This window comes from Argopecten irradians, chromosome 16 (assembly GCF_041381155.1).
Source record: "Argopecten irradians isolate NY chromosome 16, Ai_NY, whole genome shotgun sequence".
Classification (NCBI taxonomy): domain Eukaryota; kingdom Metazoa; phylum Mollusca; class Bivalvia; order Pectinida; family Pectinidae; genus Argopecten; species Argopecten irradians.
In genome coordinates this window covers 4,877,929-4,901,099 of record NC_091149.1, presented here as the reverse complement: position 1 = coordinate 4,901,099, position 23,171 = coordinate 4,877,929, and the positions used below count along the sequence as shown (strand labels likewise).

At 34.3% G+C, this 23,171-nt stretch overlaps 1 protein-coding gene across 10 annotated transcripts in view; it reads right to left on the bottom strand.

The window, feature by feature from the left end:
• LOC138311067 (dentin sialophosphoprotein-like) overlaps positions 1 to 23,171 on the bottom strand; it is an 86,244-nt gene that overhangs the window by 12,528 nt on the left and 50,545 nt on the right. For 5 of the 10 annotated variants that reach the window (XM_069252497.1, XM_069252500.1, XM_069252498.1 and 2 more), the window contains one exon: positions 1,640 to 1,784. In XM_069252497.1, coding sequence (XP_069108598.1) covers positions 1,640 to 1,784 — 145 coding nt within the window. Of the gene's footprint in view, positions 1 to 1,639; positions 1,785 to 4,856; positions 5,950 to 7,995; positions 9,085 to 11,085; positions 11,367 to 12,389; positions 12,873 to 22,673; positions 22,806 to 23,171 lie in introns of those variants that run through there. The other 5 variants (XM_069252496.1, XM_069252499.1, XM_069252503.1 and 2 more) reach the window with 5 other exon arrangements.

The window sequence follows — 23,171 nt, the reverse complement described above, 5'->3', positions numbered from 1 at the left end:
CGCACATAAATTGAGGTAAATAAATTATAATGATTTATGAACTCCATCATAAAACTCTAACCGTTAAGTATATGTTATATATCTATGTAAGTGTTTGTTGCTGGGAAGATCGCCTTTGATGGTAGACAGTGTTGTGACTGGGGAATACTTTTTACAGACTAGCTTATACCGGTGAGTACTAATAAATTTTAAAAACCTTAAAATGACACCTTCAACATACCTTTTTTAAATTTTTTTTTTGATAAAATCAATGATTACCTTGCAGAAAATCTTGTATTTTATAAAGAAAATAATGTATGATATGAAAGACGGTTACTGTGCTAAATCTTGGATTTTTTTTATATATAATTAAGAACATAACATATAACATTAAAACATTTTCCTGGTGTGTTTTGTTTTTACGTTCTAAAAACAGCTGCCTTGGTCATTTAAGTAAAGGTTAAAGAGACAGAGAAAAGACAGAGTTCCCGGAGAAAAATCTTCATCCTACAGTCAAATTACCTGCAAGGCAAGGCAACTGCCCTCTCCCCCGACAGGGGTTTCAAACTTGCACCCCAGAATTGGAGGTCTTAAAATCATGGTAATATGTTAAATACATGACACCAAACTTGCTAAAATCATTAAATCTGATATTGTTATGTATCAAACAATAAATTATGTGGATTATCTTATCAAGTTCATTTAAATCTTACACTTATTTTGGAATGAAGCTATTACTTAAATTTTACTGCACAATAAATTGTGAGGCGATGGAACAATTTGGTGGCCAGTATTTGCATGGTGCTCGGTTAAACTGTTACAAACAGGATATTAATATAACACCTGGATGAAGTCTTAAATTTTAACTCGTTTGACAGTGCCATCTAAAGACACCTAGGATACTGGATAGATCTGTTAGCACTCAACAACTTGACAACTCTGAAGTGTTGGTAATAAGGAAAACAGAGTTATCTCCCTTTACTCAGCAAACTTAAGGATTAACAGGAACCTGATTAGGTTGATATGGTAGACTAAAATAACCAAGCCGAATTTTATTCATATTTTTGACATTCTAGAGTGGCCAGTCTCTAGAATATCAACAATAATATGAATGAAATTTGGCTTGATTATTTTTGTCTCTGCGACAAGTCTGATTTCAAATTTAAATCTAGGGGGAGATAACATGGTATAGAATTCTGCTGAGAAAATCTTATCAAAAAGTAACCTATAGGATTTAGTGTTGTTTTGTGTAAATAAGCTACCTGACCACAATAGAAAGACTGTTAAATGAAAGAATATTTTCTATCTCTTTATATTCAAATTATACCTACGGTTAATAAAATTAAACAATAACATTTAAGTAAAAGGCACAACTAAAAGCGGAGTACTACATTTCAATAGCATAATTAGCTTAATTAATTAATTTGACATTTCTTCAAATTCCATGCCTTATAGTAGAAATGTCTGTATTGATGTTCCTTCCATTTTATATGAGATAGGATGCAACGCAATGACAAAGGACATGGATGTTTTTTCTCTGGGTACTCTGGCTTTCATCCACCTATATATCTGGCACATACACCCTTAGATGACCTTATCTGTTTATGTCAAAAGGCAGTAAAATGGCATATTTATAAAGAACTAAAGAGAATCAACTTACCATGCCCAAAACTTGAAGCTACAGTCAGAGCATGTTTAGATGTCTTTTTGTTGCGTTTGTCGGGTGTAGTTGGGGCGAGTAATATGTTTGTCTTGACCTTATTAGCACGCTCTCCTGGGGAGACTAGGATACTTCCGCATTGGACCTGAAACACACAGAACGAAAATGACATTAATTTACTGGATAATATGACATTTAACGTAAACGGTGCGATTAATTCAATCTGAAAAAAAAAATTTGTTTGAACACTAACATGCTGCTAAAATGAAAACAGCACTAAACAACTGCTGTTATTCGCTGGGTATTAAATTTTTCTACAGTCAAATTAATTTCTGCGCGATTATATACCTACAAATGAAATTGAAAGAATGAGTGGTATAACAATCTGTTTATAGCTAGCTACCATTAGAACTTAACAAATGTGTGAAAGTTTTTCCCTGATAATTAGAGATGGTCACAAAATTTTCTCCCAGCGATATCAATCATCTATTGAATAGGAATATGGTTTTTTCGGGCTGGGAAGTTTGATTCAAGAAAGAGATTCACTAAATGTACAAGTTTTTGAAATTCCAATGACTATAATGTGTTATGTATACTGTATTAAACTCATTCACCCCTGAAGACACATTTAGGCTCTTCCAAATCAAAGACTTGACCAGTCCATTATGAAATATCAGGGGTGAATGCGGTAATAGTCTTCATCTGACAAGTGATTGGGGTAGCATGTAAAAAGGTGCAAAATGTGTGTCATATAAAAAATCACCTATAGAAAGACTAACCTAGTATTTTACACAATAAGCTATCACTTTAAATTAATTCTGTTTCAGGTTACACATTTGTTTCACATTACCATCTCTTATTTTGTTTCATATTGTTAACTTCGCCAATTTTTTAAGTCGGTTACATGACCTTTTGTGCCTCGTAAACCTGTTTGAAGGTCAAATGAAGGTTATAATGAAGGTTATGATAAAGGTTAAAATGACACCCATATCAACCTGCATATATATATTGTGACATTGTATTTATATATACTGGAGACATTTAACCTTATCTAGTATACCATCAGATTCTACCCTCGACAAATAATAAGCTCATAAATATTTACACAAGTAGAACAGAAGCTCTGCTATCCCATCGGATATTGGACTCGATAAAGTCCTGATGCGACAAAAATACCAAAGTGTATGCATGATTGAGTAGCAGTTATGATGAACGCTACATGTATTAATAATACTATTATTTAATCAGTCTAAAATTCCAGCTAGAGGATACAGTTCATGTCTGGTTTTATTTTGTTTTACATCAATTCATAGCTAGGCCATTTACGAATGACTTTAGTAGTGGTTTATAGCATAAAAACCTCAGATCCCTGAAAAAAATCATCGAACAGCCATTACTGCCCCATATGGGTCTCAAATTAAGGGCCAACAAAGTCCGAACTTAAACACTTCTGACTCCTCTATAATACTCATGTTAGGCTTATTAAAGGGGCATAACTCTTAAGGAAAATAGTGAATAACTGATATTGTCAGTACCTGAACACAATCAAGAAAATTAGATTTAGTAGAATGATCAATTATCTTACATAACAATGGTAATTATTCATGTACTATGTGATACCTGATAACGTTTGTGCGGGACTAGTATCTCCAGTGGTGATGGTACGTAACTATTTGTAATCTTCACTCTGAAATGACGTTAGTGCGGGATGTCATCTTTTGACGTCATTCCATCAACAATATAGAAACAATAGTCCCACACCAATATATCACATGGTAGTGAATTATTCCCATTGTCTACATTATCATGGGCAGCTATCAATATAAATTTACAATATGAATTCTTGTTTTTTTCAATTCCAAACATTTCAGCAGAAATAATTGAGTTTCTCAAGCTTATCTATTAAAATCAATTGAATAATTTAGAAAACAAAATCTCTGCCAAAAAAACATATTAGATTCCTATTTTTTGGTAGACATTTAAGCTAGCTGATATTTGAGGTTATTTCCAACAGACAGGACAAAATTGGTGAAACAGCTATAATGCAGCGCTTGGCATGTGTAGGTGAATCTATACCCCAAGCTTACAAAAACATGTCTGAATTTTATTGTTTTCAAATGAGAAAATAGTTTGATATAAAGATAAGTTTCCTCTTCAAAATGTGTAGCCTAAATATTACAATACTGGGAATGGGAGAGATTCCAAAAAACGCAAACGCTGCCAACATTTTTAATTTGTTCACATCATGTTTAATTTTCCAAAAAGATTCATCGAATACTGAGTACATGTTAGATCATCATGGCAGCTGCCAACAAACTTAACTGTATCTAAATTACGGGATCTGTGTTTAATAGAACAAAGACTTTTTATAATTTGATGAAAATTCTTCAAGAATTACGTTGTAAGTGTAGAGCTTATGTAATGCTTTAAAATTCATTTTCTGGGCTTGTTTTAATTTCTTTTTGTTATCAAATTCATAAAACTGTCTGAAAATGATACGTAATGTTGGCAACAACTTAAATCCGTTCCTGGTGAAAAGATTAAGAAATCATTCCTTGATAATATAAATCTATATTGGGGTTAACGCTCTTAAACCTCAAGCACTGTGTTTTGTTGGAAAGAAATCTTGTGTTGTAACAGCGGTTTATAAACTCATTAAAAGTTCATAGTATATAATTACAGAAACACATCTATAACCAACTTCAGTACTGAAATGATCCAGTATTAAGCCCAGAAAAAGGCCCCTATTGGGAAACATATACAGAAACGTGAGTCAATAGTGGCTAAAAAAAAACATATGAAATTGGGGGTTTTTCCCCACTTAATTATGAAATATACATCTTGGGGAGGAGATTATGTAAAATACAGGAGTATAGTCTTCACATGAATTTGAAATAACTTTTTGTAGGATATTCAAATCACTGAAATATAGCCATGGGTGGGCTTATAATAAAATAAGTGATATATTAGAATTTTTATCTAGCTATATTACAGTAATATGAACATTTACCAGACTTCAACAAAATTTCGTTAATAATGGTTTCACGTTTTTCTTGCTTATTCTTAAGGGTTTTATGCATGCTTACACAACCAAGTTCAGACTTAAATTCTGAATCTTTCTATTATTTGAAATTCAAACATCCGTCATTCCAATTTTTCACATTTTTTTTTTCATAAACACACGATGAAATATGTTATGCAGTTGACTCAAACCTACCTGTTCCTCATCCCACAAGAGCGGTTTATCGGGTTCCGATTTCGCCCGTGGACGACCCGGAGGGTGGGGAGAGGTTGCCCTGGGGTTGGGGTTAGCAGTGTATATAATCCAAACCATTCTGCCTTACCCCCAGAGAAGACATTGAGACATCAACAACAAGTTAAAAGTTCAGTAAACATCGATTTAAAGGCCACAAAAACATTTAAAAGAGGCTGTTAGAAAATTGATCAATATGGCACACTCTGGGAATTGTGACAAATGGTCGACACTACAACTTTGAAACTACAGCATCCGTATCCAAATGTTTATGATTGCAACCAGAAGTGATTAGCTGTCATAACATCGAAACTTCTGCATCCTTATCCAAATGTCTACGTTGGCAACCAAAAGTCTTGGTGACAATAATTACCAATGATTTCCATCACTAACTCCAGGCTTTTATCCGAGAAATCTCCATAATGTTAATTATGATATTCTTTCTAATTCCCTTCATTTGTCCATTTCCTTAACACTTGGAAAATTTACACAAGATTTTAAGACATCAACAACTGTAGACTTGCGGCTATCTACTCCAGTGTGAGTCTATCTCTGTCTTTTTGTCCTTGGAGTAATTTGTCTCTGTGTCCTCGGAGTTAATTTGTCTCCGTGTCCGTGACCTCAGAGTTAATTTGTCTCTGTGTCCGTGTCCTCGGAATTGGACTGTGATTCCTAACATCCACCGACAACATATACGCGAGGCCTGGAATCATCTGTGGGACGTTAATTATTCAACACTTTAGATCTCCGCTGCAACTAACACATAAACACGTCTGTACAAATACAGGAAAACACTCTGGAAACTCCTCACCACTTAATTAAAGACGATGAAGTCATCACTTTCACCAGAATTTAACTCCCATTTTATAATCAAGAACACTTGTGAACATTAAATATTTTAACAGTTTCAGAAATGGATGAATTTTGTACCCAATCAACCTTATTTTTCACTGATGAAATCCAGTCACGTAACATCTATTGACGTTTATACCATTGCTGAAATCCTACATGACAATTAACACGACTGCTCTGAAGAAATGTGAAAACTGAGACTTTCAAAACTGAGACTTTCAGATCCAAAACACTCTTCTTCTAACCTTTATATCATTTCTAGAACTGAGAATCCAATTATCACCTACGTCCAGAGAAATGTGAAATTTGCAACCAAGATTTCCACGACATGATACATCGATATTAACCCAAATGAATTCAGAATGTGTGAAAAATATCCTACTCAAATTTCCTTAGATGCTGGACAAACTGTGTCAAACATATCCCTCAAAGTTGCACGCTGACACAGATCGACATTTCTAAAATCAATATCATAAGTATTAATACTGTGTGATTTCACAGCTGTCCACAGCGAAAATCAAGACTTTGTAGTGCACATAGAGCCATGAATTTATTGATCCCAATACAGAACTGTATGAAATATCCTCCCAGTCCATCTCCGAAAACATATATCTCCCCAGGCAAAACAGCACTCTGATCGATATATCTCATAAATGACAAAGAATCTCGAGCGTGAAATGTTATATTATGCAGAATTTTCGCACATTGTCATCAATATTTGTTGAGTTGGTCATCACTGACAAAGACTGCAGAATATTTTGAATAACCTGAAACCTCACAAACTGTGATAAAACACCTCCCTGTCTCCTCCCTCAGATTCTATGGTACACAATATCCAAGGTGTCTCCATAACTCGCTGTCATCTGCAGCAGTTTTGTGTACCATTGTTGTGTAAACTATCCTTTCTGTTACTGAGCCTGCTTTCTGTCAATACTGCGTCAATAACACAATTATCTTGAGTTACAGCACGACCGTCTTCTATTGCCCCGAAGTGATCTTAGCCAGTCATACTCACGCCTAATTCTACACTATAAATTTATTTACTCTCCTCTAATTCTATATCCTGAGCCTACTCCAATAATCTTCTTTCCCCAAATCCATCACCATTTCTTCTCTGCATATTTACTTTAGTACCCAACTCTGAGTAGCTGATAGAATCCTAGTATTCTTCTCTTTTATCCTACATCCTAATGCTATCCTAAATCCTTATGTCCCAAACCTCGTTCCAAATCATGACTTCAAACCCTTTAGTGAAATATTTTCTCCTAAATTACTTTCCATGAAATCCTGACAGTACTTTCAAATCCAACTAAGAAATTTATTCATCTCTTTGTGTCCTAAATTCTGACATCAAATCTTACTTTTTCTCTTCCACTATCCTATATTCTATCCATCCCAATCCTAAATCCTTTATCATATGAAAATTAATCCTCTCCAAATCTTCACTTGAAAGTCCTAAAGTCCTCCTGCGTAAAATCTTCACTTTTAATTTTATCCCAAATTTCGATTTCAAACTTACTCTCCTCTAATCCTATATCCTAGCATAAAATCCTTATTTCTCTCCTCTAATTCTACATCCTCACTACAATTCCCACTTTTGATCACACATATTACATCCTCGTTGTTTAAATGCAGTTCCGCTGTAAAATTCCTCACCCCTATACAACGATTCGGTACAATATGTAATTTCACAGTAAATTAGATAAAACGCCACAACACACTACTCCTGCATGTTAACACCCATATCGTGACATTTGTTTAGAAATATTTTCGCATAATATTTTGCTGATTTCAAAAGATTACTTACAAACATCTGGCATAATCAACATAAATATCGCCGTATGAACTTTCATTTTGTAAAATAATAGCCCCATATGATATAGTCATCATCATATCCATATGTACATCTAAGTGTTGATATGGCATATATACATATGCTATTGTCATGCATGATTAAAACTCTCCATGATTCTAAAATTAGTCACGCTAAATCAAGAAATATAAAACTCCCCTTTTTAGAGTGTAATTCTCCGAAATCATGAAACCTGATATTGCTGACCACTGACTATAATGACATCCTGAGAAATCTGACAATTTTTATGTCCAACATAGCAAGAGAATAAATGCTACCTTCCCATTCTGAAACAGCAAGCCAGCACCTTCAGAATACTGACAACTCTTACATTCAACCACTAGCTCTATACTAACAGGTTGATTTGGTCTGCTACTGCATCAATAAAATCTTATTTACCAACAATCCTGCATACTGCCATATTCAACAACATAACTCCTCAATCCGCCGTGAGTTCAAGCGATTCCATATCAACAATTCAACTGATTGAAAAATTTTGAATCATGCAGATTATACATAAATTCCATACTAACGGTAACCAACTGCACAGATGGCAAGATCATACATTTATTCTTTTGTCGCATCATTACCATTTTTTTCTACACTTCACAGGTAAAATTTGAACAGGTACAATCTCGCCGTCCAGGTATACGAGATATATCTTATTACAGGTAAACTGCATTAATTTTCATTGATAAATCACAGATATTTTACACCTAATGAATTTCAAACTGAATGAAAATATTTATGCTTGACTAATTTGCGGTGTAAATTGCCCTTCTATAATTCAATGTGAATAAACATCACAGATTTTAAAGATAGAATTGCATTGATATATTACTTAACCTCTCTCAAGGAATGCCAGAGTCAATTTCTAATGTTAACAATGATCATATATTTACCTCAGGTAATTTTGGGTTTAAATAACATGCTAGATCTAATATTTTGAAGTATATGCTTAGAATTAAACCTTTGAAATATTTATACTTTGTCTTTACAGAAATATCTTGTGGATTTGACTCAAATTTGGGACATTACATTGAAGTAACATTTTGACTGTATCATTAAAGTACATCTTATATCCAATGGACAGCTTTTATTATTCAAAGATAAGCCTGCTAGGATTTTGTGTAGGAAGAAAATCCAGAGTTCCTACAGAAAAAGCCTCAAACCTACAGCTGCTCGGGAAAGTGTATGTGATACATAGCTTGTGGCCCTGTCTATAATGAAAACACACTATCAGACACATGGATATATAACCTGCATGCACTGATTCATGGTGGCTCAATGGTGATTGAGAATTAAGTGACCTGCATGGTAGCAACATGTGTTACATTTAATATAGCCAAGATATTATGTCCTTTAACCGAACACTATATTTAACCCAATTCAAACCAATAAAGATTCAATAATTCTTAATCGGACAGCAGTAACAGTCAAAACATCAAAGATTTATTGTTAAACAAGGTGGAAGATATACATGATAACAATATGTGTCAGTCTTTACAAAACCTTAAATACCAACAGTTGGCAAGTGATTTCTTTAATATGTGACTTTTAAACATCTAAATAGATTTATCTCCCTTGTTAAGCTAAAATCTATGTTTTCTTTTGATGATGAACAAAAAATTTGGCACTAGTGGTCTTTTCAATATGTGACTTTCGAATATCTAAATAGATTTATCTCCCTTGTTAAGCTAACATTTTTTTCTTTTCATAGGTGAACAAAAGAACACACTATTATTGGGCAGGTGAACTGGTATATGTTTTGTTCAGAAGTCTACTCGGCTGTATTTACCCAGATTTTCTTTCTCGATAAGAAAACAATAAATCCATCGCCTTTTATCAGAACTGAAGTAAAGGATAAACCTGGATATTACAGCTGTCTAGTTGAGTCTGTCGGAACTTCTAGATAATATCCCCTTCATCTAATAACCATCATTATCTATTACAGCCTCAGTATGGTTCCTCTGTTCCGACTCAGGACAATTTATGATGGTCAAGGTCATCTCAAAGTCAAAGAGAACTTTCTTCTCAAATTACATGTATTATAGACTGATGATGCAAGAAAGAATATTTTTGTGTTTTTAGAATTATTTTACAGGATCAATTCCCCTTCCTTGAAACATTATCAGACTTATAGACTTAAAGTAATCCTGTTGTTTTGAGATTTAACCAAATTAAAGATTTAATGTAATATACAGCACAGGTATTTTTGTGGGGATGATATTTCCACAATTTCATGGGGTATTGCTATAATCATGAAATAATTTGATCCACGAAATTGCGAAAATTTTCATTTTTAGTTCAAATCGCAAAATATATGGTATACTTTCATTCAGAGTCTACAAAGAGCTTAATTTGTTAACATATCTATACCTTCCAATCAAATATTTTGGACACCATGACCACCCCAGTATGATATTAGAGTCATATCTGGGTTTTTCCAATCAACCAAGTCAACTAGAGTTCAAGTTATATCTGAAGTCATCACGTCAAAGCCAACCAATAATAAATAATTGTCCCACAACGCCAGTATAAAATCCATGATGTGGACAGAACTATAGGACTGTGTCGCACATAACCTGCATATTTTCAATTTCCTATCCCAGTCAGGCTCGTTTAGCCTCTAACACAAGGTAATTAGCCGTGATTAATGGCCATTACGGATCCCACAATTTCTTTATCTCCTGGTTTCCGGTTTGAGTTTGATACATCATGGTAAAAAATAAAAATAATAAGGTTTTAAGAGTGTTTGTACATGTATATATGTTTGTTGTAGTGGTAGAATTCACATTAAATATAGAACCACATATAACTTACTGTATGTGAAGAGAAATGAAACAAAAATCAGAAAATTAAGTGGTTCTATTTGCAAATTGTTTCTGTTTACATTAATTATTTGATTTTCAAGCAAATAGAAATGTTTGGAAGACAATAATGCCCCAATTAATGTTGGTACAGTGTTTGGCAGGACAAATAGGACTGGATTGGACCGAGATTGGTAAACCTGTAACCCCTCCTCCATTGAGAAATACTCAAACTCATCTCTCAAATTGTTGAAATATATATCAGGAAAAATAAACAACTAATACCAAATAACGAGATCTGAATTAAAGAACCAATTAAAAATTTGTGGTTCTAGTTGAAGTGTCAATTAAAATGTACTTTAGAAGAATCTGTAGGTTTGACTATAAGGCTGATCAAAGTAGTTATATAAGAGAAAATAAACACTCTGGTGAGGCGATTATTGTGAAATGGGATTTTAACTCCTTGAATGTGTTTAAGGAAAATAAACAAAATATCTTACAGACACGTTCAACCTAAGAGTTAAGTATCATTATCAAGGCTGGAAGAACCAAAATAAACACTTCAATGTTGTGATTCAGGCTACAGAAGATTGTAGATTATATACATAGATCTTGTCAGGCTCCTAGAACTGTTAAAACCACATAAACAAAAGTGAACAAATAAACAATAAACACTTACAGTTGGTGAGCTTTCCTTATTTCCTATTGTGCTTTCCTTATTTCCTATCGAGCTTTCCTTAGTTCCCATTGAGCTTTCCTTATTTCCTATTGAGATTTCCTTATTTCCCATTGAGCTTTCATTATTTCCCAATGAGCTTTCCTCAGTTAATATTGAGCTTTCCTTATTTCCTATTGAGCTTTCCTTATTTCCCATTGAGCTTTCCTTATTCCCCATTGTTAAAACCACCGGTCTCCATCAATGATGTAAATCTTAATAAGAGCTAACAAACACTACACCATCATGTATACAGTGAGAAACAGAGGAATCCCTATCAGAGCTGACAGAGAAACACTATACAACACATTCTCATGGTAATTAGTGAACACCCGACAGACAGGTGCCCTTACTCTAGGTAATATAGAAGACTTTATCTCCTCCATCAGGACCTCCTCTCTCTTCATCCCTGTATCTTTATGTCAGCTTCAGTAACAACAACAGAAGTCTATAGACATGGGGAGGGGGTTGGGCTGGCCAACCCCCCCACCCCCCCCCCCCCCCCCCACCTCCCTTATCACCATGACAATAACTGCCCCTTCCACCCGCTCTCTGTGTGGACCCTTTCTATCACCTGTCAAAATCTCAAAATCTTCAAAAATAATTTTCATAAAGGCAATATTTGAATCATTAATAGCACAAACACCAATATTAGTACCTCCAACCTCCACCCCTCAACATCCCCAACCACCGGCTCCAGCCTTTCTAAGACAACCTTATACTTCCAGAATCTTCCAAATAAACTTCACAAAGTCAATCTTCCAACATCATCAGCAACAATAATGGTATTGTACCCGCTTCCCCCCCCCCTCTTACTCTATCCCTAACCCCTAACACCTCCCCCTACCCCCATATCCCCCTCATCTAAATATCTATTTTCACTACAATCTTACCTGGTACCATAAAAAACTTCACAAAGTCAATATTTGGATCAGATAAAAGTCTAGTCTTCCAACATCAGCAGCAATAATAACAGTACCATACCCCCTCCCCCATACTCCCTCCATCATCCCCACTCCCCACCCTACCAAATCTCCCTCATCTAAATATCTGTTTTCAAAACAGCCTTACCAGGTACCATAAAAAAAACTTCACAAAGTTAATATTGGAATCAGAAAAAAAAGTCTAGTCTTCCAACATCATCAGTAACAATAATGGAAAAAATGTATCCCCTCCCTCTCCCTACTTCTTCTCAAATCCCTACCCTTGCCCCCCTCCCCCCCCCCCCCCCCCCCCCATCAAAATATCTGTTTTCACTATAGTCTTACCTGGTGCCATCAAAAACTTTACAAAGTCAAAACACACATCAGATAAATTTCCGTTTAGTTGTTCCAACAAACCCAACAGGCACACTTTACATAAACATGTAGGAGGCCTTTCTCCACACAAACTTCCAGTCGGTATGTAAACAGAGCAAAAACAGGTGCTCTCCTGCTCGCCTTGTATTTATAGTGTATATCGCCATAGAAAACACAACATAAAGGCTTTATATATCTAGGCCCTGCAGGTACCAACAACATCATCTGATCAGTTACCTACAGCATCATCACATCAGTTACCTACAACATCATCACACCAGTTACCAACAACATCAACTCCAGCCACCTCCGATTATATCACTGTAGATTTTCCAAACTAATTTTTGTATCTATTTCCTGGTCAGATTCAGAATTACATGATTCTATTCAATATCTTCATCACAGCTGTAATGCATAACATCTAAGAAAATTAAAGAGTGAATCTTTATAGATCTACATTATGAATTGATTATATGATATCAAAATTCAAAGTAGAGAACATTTCACATATTTTGCCATAACTCTTATGAAATACCAATGACTTTTGTCAAGAAAATATAATTTCATGGACATGCATAAAAGTTGATCACATGAAACAAAATCTTTCACTTTTTTGACACAGCCATCTCACCCCTGAAAATTCACGATGAACTATTCCAAACTTTATATACGAAGAGTTCAAACACTTCTCCAGGGGTGAATGAGTAAAGTTACTCTAGAAATCTGATTAAATATCTGTCATCCATCCCATCTCATCCATCTCATCTCTTCCTATTCTGTTAGATGGGTGTGATGTTCAGTAGCATACTGTATGTATTTAATACCTCACAGTAGATCTCTCTGCCCATATGGCATCCATCAATGTCTCCCTCATCTTATCTAACAGTTATCTGCCCTTGGTCAGCTTCAGTAGCCAGATTCATTAGTGCCCTCTAATCCCCTTAACTCCCTCTAGTTTATCACCCTTTTAGTATCCCCTTGACCAGTGGAAGAAATATCAATTACGCTATATATATCTACTAAAGGGTATATCCTCATCTCTTTATATATTTTGAGAGTACGTAACATTGTTTCCAAATAAAAAAATATTTTTTAAATGAAATGATGAAATATAATTTTAATATTATGTTTATTTCCCCTTAATTTAATTATCTCCCTTGAATTAGAAATCAGTTTAATCTGGAATCACACAGTTTGAATATCATGTTTATCTCTCCTTTGTTTGATTATATCCCTTGAATTTTAAATTTATGAAATCTGAAATCACACAGATATTAATTTAATTAACTAATCCTTTCTTTTTCAATTAATCTCCTGTTCTTGATGTGTATGAAAGTAGTCAATCTATGTTGGCATTATGTGATATATAAGATTCATGTCTCAGAAAAACTTTGAAAAATATTTATACAATTTTCTCCACTTTTAAAGCTAGATAAAAATAGTACCGATGCCCTCTAGGTATCATGTTTATCATTGAAGATATATGTGTTTATATCAGTATGTAAATTACTAAGGTCAAAGGGGTCACCAGAATACCACACCTTACCTAGGAAGCTGTATAACAATTTATAGTTTACAGGGCATCCTGCCAAATTGTCAAGACAAGCATGCGCAAAATCTTATATGAATCATTAAACAAAGTGAAATCTGGTCTTTATAACAAGCCTGCACAGCCCTGCAATTTACAAATTATTCCCAAGGAAAAGTGTATATAGGCATGTTCCACAAGGATGTTACAGCATACAATATTATCTGAAATCTAGAAATGAAAATATTGTAAGTTTCTCCTGTTTTCCCAGGGATTTAGAGAGATATATGATACCTGGTCCAAAATACTTATTTGCCAAAGTTACATTTTGATAGATATTCTTTCTTTGTTTACCAAAAGTCTGTAAATTTTCACCCAGTAAATTCAATGCTTGCTTCCTTTATAATTTGATCTTTTGCTGACAAAAGGTACTGTTCTTTTGCTCTCCATGGGAATAATTGCCATTTGCTCTCTTGCTCTATTTGCTCCTGAACATATTGCCAGTATTTTTACACCCAAAGAGATAATATTGCTCTTTGTTATCAAAGAAAGGATTGCTCTATTTTGCTCCTGAAAAATATTTATCATATTGCTCTCTCAGAAATTATCTCTAATGTAACATGTAAGCCCCCACCCCTCCCCTCTTCATCCCAACCCCCATCCCCACCCCTACCCACACAGCCAAAATAAATATTGCACCTAACTCCTCACTCTACCAGAGAACCTTGCTCATCCCACTGTTTCTAACATGTGTACTATACCCAGCTGTGATACCTTAAGCTGACCATCAGGGGCTCTAAGTAACTGGATAGACAACTGCTGATCAGCAGATAATTGAAATAGATTTAGACTGGTCAATTCTGCTGGTCATCAATTTGGTTTAGGACCACTTGACCTCAGCTGGAAGCCAAGGTCATCAAAAGGCAGAAGATCCATCTCCCATGGATATGACCCTGGACCTCTATGGCTAATGATGGTCATCATTGGAAAGATGAACTTTGGACTCAAAAACTGATGGAGAAAACATATTCAGAACAGTATGCACAGAAACAACAATGGCTTAAGACAATTCACCCCTGAAGACACATTTAAACCCTTCTAATTCAATGGCTGGAACAGTTCATTGTGAATTTTCAGGGTTCCTTTCATTCCACCAGATATTACATTCACACTGATAAAAGTATAAGACCTTAATTCTGTGTGTCATTGGTACCCCATCCATCTGATACAGATTGCAATTGGCATTATCCAAACCCATTTTGAAAATAAAATCTATGGTCTTCAATCCTATTAACTTTATCTAAATTTAAATTCTATATTACATGAGTATATTTATGGTCTTCAACACTTTAAGCTCCAAAAATTTTCCTTCCTCTGAGTCAAGATAATGAAGAATATACAGAGGATTCCGCTTATTTGCATAGGTCATTTTCCAGAAGAAAATATGCAAATAACCGGAGTATTCGAATAGGCGGAAATGACATTTTGCACCTCCGTTTGACCCCACACATATGTGTGAATAGGCAAATAGGTTTCGTTTCGTTTACTTGATAAATGTGTTAATTATTTACACTTAAAACGAACAACAAGTAATTATTTTCGAAGTTGTAAATCGATTTTAATTGTTTAATAACAAAAAAATTTCCAATATTAGATTCTTGTTTACGTTAGATCGACACGTGAATATTTGAGAAACAGCTAATATCAAATGCTATTAGATTCTACAAAACAGGATTGGATTTGTGTCTACAATTCAGAACCTAAATAATAAACAAATTTACGTACATTTGCCTGGCAAAATGAACTTACGACCGTGATTAAGCTTCAAAGTGCCGATCAACTAGTAGTGTTGTTTTTACACATATGAATTCGAAAATGGCGGCAGGTGATGAAGCCATGCGTTCACTCGACCTAAATGTGTTTTGAGAATTCTCCCTGTTTGTTGATCTATACGGCGAATAGCTTGATAACATTTCAGAAATTAATGCATATTCAAGTAGCAATGAAACAACGTAGCAAGTATCTTTTTTATCCTAAGCTTACATACTGTACGAAACTTGCGGTAGTCATTGCACGCCGACTTTGCATGCTTTTATGTCTCGTTCAACGAGACGCTTGATACGCACATGTCTGTCGTAGTCAACAAGACTCTGGTTGAACGAGACTACTGATCATGCATGGCGAATGTTATAAGGAAGCATGGTTTCTCCAACCGATCGCGAACTAAGGTACGTTACGTTAATAAATAAACATATTTGAAAGTGCAAATGCTTTAATTAGATGTTTGAGCCAGTGAATATACTAAAGTTATGATCAACCGCTGCTGATGTAAATCGTAACAGCGTCGAATACCTTTGCAGATTCATGCATAAAATAACAAGCCATACTTTAACGTTAATCTGTTACCATGATGATTTCTAGTAAAATTGAAACATATATCGGCGAAATTTCGCTAAAAATACTTTGCAAAATTGAAAAATATTCGATTATATTTTTAGAATTTCCCAAATATTTTATTCAAATAACCGGAGGTCATGTAAAAGTCTATGCAAATACACGGAGTTGAAAAACAAAGATAAAGAAGGAAAAAATCGGGACCGCAGAATTTTATGCAAATAACCGAAATATTCGAATAACCGTTATTCGATTATGTGGAGTCCTCTGTATTTTGATTGGCAATATATTTTAAGCACAAAATGTGCAAGTTAAAGGCTGAAACGCTTGTCTGGAAAACCATTCTTTCCTGCATGGCAAATATTTTTAAAATAAGAAACAATGAAGAACTTTGATAGTCAATTAAACAGCTATCTCTATACAAATAATGAACTTCAGATATTGATATTCCTATAGCCCGGAGATAATAAGCCTATACATTCAGCTGAGCAAACAGTTGTCTGGGAAAGAGTATTGAATTTATACCAGGTAGGAACTGTCCTTCGTTACCATATTCACCTGGTGATCAGAGAATGAATCGGCCAGATTCATGCAGCTATTAATTTCCATAATGAATAAAAAGTAATTTAGTTATAGGAAATATTCAGATCTCCCCTCTAATCTAACAGCGAAAGTGATAAAAATTGAGCTTTATAATTATGTCTATAGAGTCACTTTAATGTATTACTGATTGCTATAAAGACACATCATTTTTACCTGTTAAATATTTACAAGGTTAAAACGACCTTAAACTGTGATGGAATTGTTACTATAATTGCTTAAACGAAGTTGAAATTAACTCTAATTTAATTACTTCCTAATCAAGAGACATTATATTTCACCTGCTAATTAAATGTTTAATTTCTACCTGGAAATGTTACCCTAATTATGGTAATTGCCGTTAATAAATCAAAATTATACAGAACTTTTTTTTTTCTTAGTTTAAATAACTAACACAAATGATTTAGTACATGTATACTAATATCCAAATTTCTTTCATATATTTCTGTTATAAATTTATCAAAATCATTTTAAAATCTTACCTACATGTCAGTTTTAAGATCATAAAATCCCCACAACACAATTCCAAATTATATGTGTCTTTACCAGTGAGAACTACATACCTGGCTCAAATGCAAACACACTGCTGAGCTTGAAAGCACACCTGAACCTTCAAATGATCTGTATAAAGTTATGTAGTCCCATACACTTACAGTCTTAATCAAGTGACAGTCTGTATTGAATATAATAGACAATATGGAGAGATATGAGACTCAAAATAACTTGTCTATTGTAAATTTGAGAAACTTAAGTAGCATTATTATCAATCAATTATATTAACAGACAATATCGGCAATATGATACTCAAAATAACTTCTCTATTGTAAATTTGAGAAACTTAGCTTGATTATTATATCGTTAATCAATATGGAATTCCTGTGGACTGTGCACATCCTCGTTTACATAACGACTATAAACGGGTGACTGGGTACTGTGTATGTACTGATCGATGCTCCCCATGGACATGTATATAAGTGTACGGTTACCGGTGATATAGGGAATGCTTATTAATGCAGATCGTTTTTGTTTGGATGTAGGAACCTGAATCAAATTGAAACACATACATATTGATTCTGAGATTTGAATGGTTTCAAATTTCCTCTGTTTGCTACTGTGAATACATGTTCCAGCAGACGGCCACTGAATTGTTAAACATCAAATGATGTAACATGTTTTTAATGTTCTGTTTTTAAATGTTTGCTGTTTGGTTTCGTTGGCAGGTATACATTGTATGTTTCAGTGAGCAATGGAACAATGTTACCACTATCACAAAAAGACACAATATTAACATACCACAGTCTCCCAAAACACACAAATAGGCATCACATGCATCACATTTCACACAGACTCGAGAATATCCATATAGGCACATAGCAAAAGCCCCAAGTGGGTCCACAAGAGGTGGAATAAAATGTGTTAGAACACTTTAACCAAATGGCCACCATTGCTCACATAACACATCTAAAAGTATCGAAAAATCGGTATAATAAGCCATATTTGTGATGGACTTGGCCTTAATCCAAATACCTGAATACTGCAGCTGCCACATTTCTATATAAGAATTCATGGTGTGCATGTACCACAGTCATCAAAGTACTTATCAAAATTTTATAGAAACAGATGTATCTTGTTAATGTGAACATCGATCGCACTCTCATGGGAAATAAAAATCCTATGCAGGTTATACAGGAATGTACCATGGAAATTTCAACAACAATTCTCCTGATAATTAACTTCCAATAGTAAATCATTCAACAAAGTTTTATATTAATATAAAAATATAATTCGTATGATTTTGTAATTGATGTAAGTATATATAGCCAATCAAAAATTTTCCATGGAAATGAAAATTTGTGGCAGACAATTTTAACTACCTTTGTAGTCAAATATTAAATTTTATAAGATATGATTTTGAAGTTTATAAATCTTGTACTTATACAGTTAAACAATATCAAAAAGGTTTCGCCATCTTTCAAACATTTTTTGAGACAGGATACTGAATCAACATACAGGCCCCTACAAATCTTTCATTAATCAACAACTTTCAGAAATCAGATTCCATCATCTCTTACCCAGCTATAAGAATCTCTCCAAATAAAACGCTTGAAAGACTCTGATTTAAGTGCAAACTTGAAACACCCCGAAGCCATGACAATTCAAATAATTTTGAAGCTTTGAAACTGTTCACTAATGCTTCTAGTTTCCATATAATAATCCACAACTTGCCAAATTCCTTTTGAAATCACAGAAAAAAATTCATAAGGAACACATATTTATCAAAATCCACAAAAAATTTAAATCCACTTTTTCATTAACAATGAATGAAGTACTAATGGATCCGTGTGAAATCCAGCGTAATCACATTGATGAAAACTTCACCTCCATCACACAAATTCAATACAAATATTACCTGCAGCTTTGCCTCTCGATTTTTTTCCCCCCTCATCAAATTGAATTATACCTTCCGAATCCAGGAAGAGAAATAGGAACACACTTTTGATTTCATGCCAGATTTTAAACGAAGCTTGACACTCCTCAAAACTTCACCCCAACAGCCACGTGTTGTTAAACAAAACAGCCGTCAATTATTTCTAGATACCATAATTACAAAATTATCTCCTTCCTTGGTCGTTCGTTGATTAAACACAGAAAGAAAGTTCGTATCCTGTCCTGGTTCCACTAGTATCCTGGTTAGAACAGTTTCAGGACGGGACAAATTTCGGACGGGTTTCCACGGTGGTGTGGAAAGAAAGATTTGTAGCGGCCTGTATATACCTTTCCTGTTAAAGTTGATCTTTCTGTATGTATGTTTATTTATACAAAAATTGATAAAGGCTGGAGGGAAATGTGTATTATCTGTGTTTGGTTATAGGTGTTTGTTACCTGTGATAGTAAACAATTGGCAAGGTAAACCAAGGTAGCACCTTCTGGCAACAGACAGACGGACTTCTGAAATGGGGCCTACAAGGGAAAACCTGTGTAAACTGACATCTCAACTGGGGCCTACAGGGCAGGGAAACTTGTGTAAATTGGCATCTCAACTGGGGTCTACAGGGTGAGAAAAACATTAATAAAATGATGTTTCAGCTTAGGTTTACAGGGGAGAGCAAACCTGTGTAAACCAACATTTCAACTGGGGTCTCGTCAAGAAACCTGTGTAAATCCACATCAATACACCAAACATTCAAAAACCTTTGTAATCCGACATCAACAGTTAGTGATTCAGAGAGTAGAGTGCTTATATTTCTGCTAATAATTTCGGTTTAAAAGGGAGAAAATTTTCAACATGTGAATTGTGGTATTATGGCAATAGCCAAACACATCAACATTTATCTGGATCGAGTCTTAGAAGATTGAAAAGAAAATTAAACCTATATAATTTGACATTCAGGCTTTTGATAGTGCTTACTGGATTACAGACTACATACGACTCACTTTATACTCTTGGCACCCTAAACCCTAAATCTACCTAATTCCATCCAATTAAACTGACAAATAAATCAGAAACCAATTTATTTTGCCAGTACTTTAACATTTAGATTACAAGTAATTAGATTAGGATTAAGTTATCTGAGGTAAGAGATTAGGGTCGGTAAGCCTGACTTTACTTATATAGGCATGTTACTGGATAATCGGAGAGACTGTTGGTAAACAGGTGCTTGTGTAGCTAGGTAAGACTTCTGAAGGACTTAATTCCTGCTTAAATCGATGTTTAATTCCACGGAAGTACAATATATTCAGCATAAAGTGGCCAAATGGTTAACGTGTATGACATTCTTACATAATACCTAAATAACACCTCATTTTATGGCCATAGCTAAAACAGGAACAAATTATCAATGTTGTGGATTTTAGATGTAAAGGATTTAATGATACAATTTTTTTTTACTAAGATTCGAACCAAAGACTTTAAACTTAAAGCAATAGTCCCTGATGCTAATCAAATCAATTCAACTGATTTAAAGTCTAGGCACAATTCCATTATGAGGAAGAATAAATATGAATTATTTCCATTATAGAATGCAGGTATTTCAAAAAAAAATTTAATTTAATTTTAGACGAATTGATGTTATCATATGTAGAAGAGAGAAAGTTGTCCATCTCTTTATGTACATCTCCTTTCGATCCATGGGTGGTCTTTGGCCTGATGATGTTCTACCTATCATCTAGTTGACATATATGACCTGAAGTCATCTATGAAATGATTTTAACTGTAGAGACCACAAATTTCATTATCATTATTAAAATAACCTCCAGGTTGATCATACTGATAGTCTGAGAACACCATGTGTTATCTTTAACATATGAATAAAATTTTACTGAAGATCTGATTAAATTCTCATTATTAAAGTTTCATTATTATTATCAAAATAATTAACAGAGTTAATAAATAGTGAAAATATAAATATCTTGTTGATTGAGCCATAACATTTACAAATTTTACAACTATTCAAAATAACCACAATTAAAGAAATATAGTAGGCAGGATAAGGGGAGATAATCTTACTCACAATGTGAGATATTTTTGATCACAAAGCATATGGAGGTATAGCAAAAGGAGACAACTCACATAACAAGGGATATAACTACAAGAATAAAAGGACATAACTGTATAAACAACATAAAATTTTATGATCAATATCATAGTTTTACAGCATCAGATGATTTCATTTATTGGATGACATTTTAGGAAAAAACTAATAGTTTGGAACATCTGTATGTAAATTCTGAGTTATACAACTTTGAATTGTATAGTAAGAGTGCGATATCATCAGTCTAATCATATTGATATACCAATGTATAATCTTTGTATTGTTGAAAACTTTAAAAGCTGTAATAAATTTTCCAGGAGGTGGTAACCCTTAAAATCATTGCTGCATTTGTCAGATTTACAAAAAATATTTTAACAAGTATGAAAACTTGAGAAATCAATCAATCATTTAACTGATTCATACAAAGACAGATTTCCGTTTTAATCCCATATATCGGGTTCCGACGATTTGTCAACTGTATACAAGGGATGGATTGTCCACGAGGTCAAACAGGGTGACATTGACTCAGAGAAACTTGTCATCTGCCAGAACGGCAGAAGAATGTACTGATTTACATATGAAAAGCAAAGAATGTGAGATGAAGAGTATTTGATCTGCTTTAAGTGTACAGAATTTAATACTACAGAAATTGTGCAGCTCTCCAGGGAAATAACAAGTAATCTGAGGAAAATTATTCCAAATTTCCGAAATTCTGGTGAGGATGAGCATCCCCAAACTGTTTCTTCTGCACTTAATGATAGACTATGGTATACAGATATGCTCAATATTTTAATGTCATCATGAGGAATTAATAAAGGAACAAATGAAGACATAAAAATGCTCCTTTCAAAACCCCATCTTTTTTTGAAATTGGGACAGAAAGGGAGACAACACTATCTGGATAGAGCTTGAATCAACATAATACAATGCTGGGTATCAGGTATATATATTTCCACAAGGCCTCCATCTCTGGGGTGTGAGTTTGTATACGATGTGGGGCAGATGCTAGGTATAGTGACTGCTGGTTGGTGTTTTTTCTCCTGGTACTTCAACTTTCCTCCACCAACAAATCTGGAACATCCTTAAATGACTATGGCTGTTAATAAGATGTAAAACTAATATAACCAAACCAAATTATCAGACAGACATGGGTAACATTTCATGGCACGATCCTGAGTATTACATATATATGTAACTTACCATCATCGCAAAATCTCATTTGTCAGATCAGACATGTTTCTCTGCGACTTAATCTCAGAAGTACTGCGAATGACTTCAGACTGTGTCCCATAGTACAGACACCTGTCGTTAGTACAGCCTATCCCATCAATATCTACCTGTACAATTTTCACCTGTCTCGTTCGGTTATAAATCCGACACATTTATACTGTTCAGTGAGTACTATATATATATACACAATATGATCAGACAATAAATAATAATCACGTAACAAAACATCTCAATTTACCTGTCGTCCCCGAAACACCTGTCGTCACACAACAAAGAATACACAATATTACATACAAATCAACTCCGAACCGCACACTTTAAATGTTTGTACAGAAATTAACGTAGCAGAAAATTAGAAAAGTAGCACAGTGTCAAATCCATAAATCTACAGCACACACTCTGGTAAATTGATACAAAGAGGATAGCAAATAGGTAAATTTGGATATCTCTGTAACCGATTATATGACA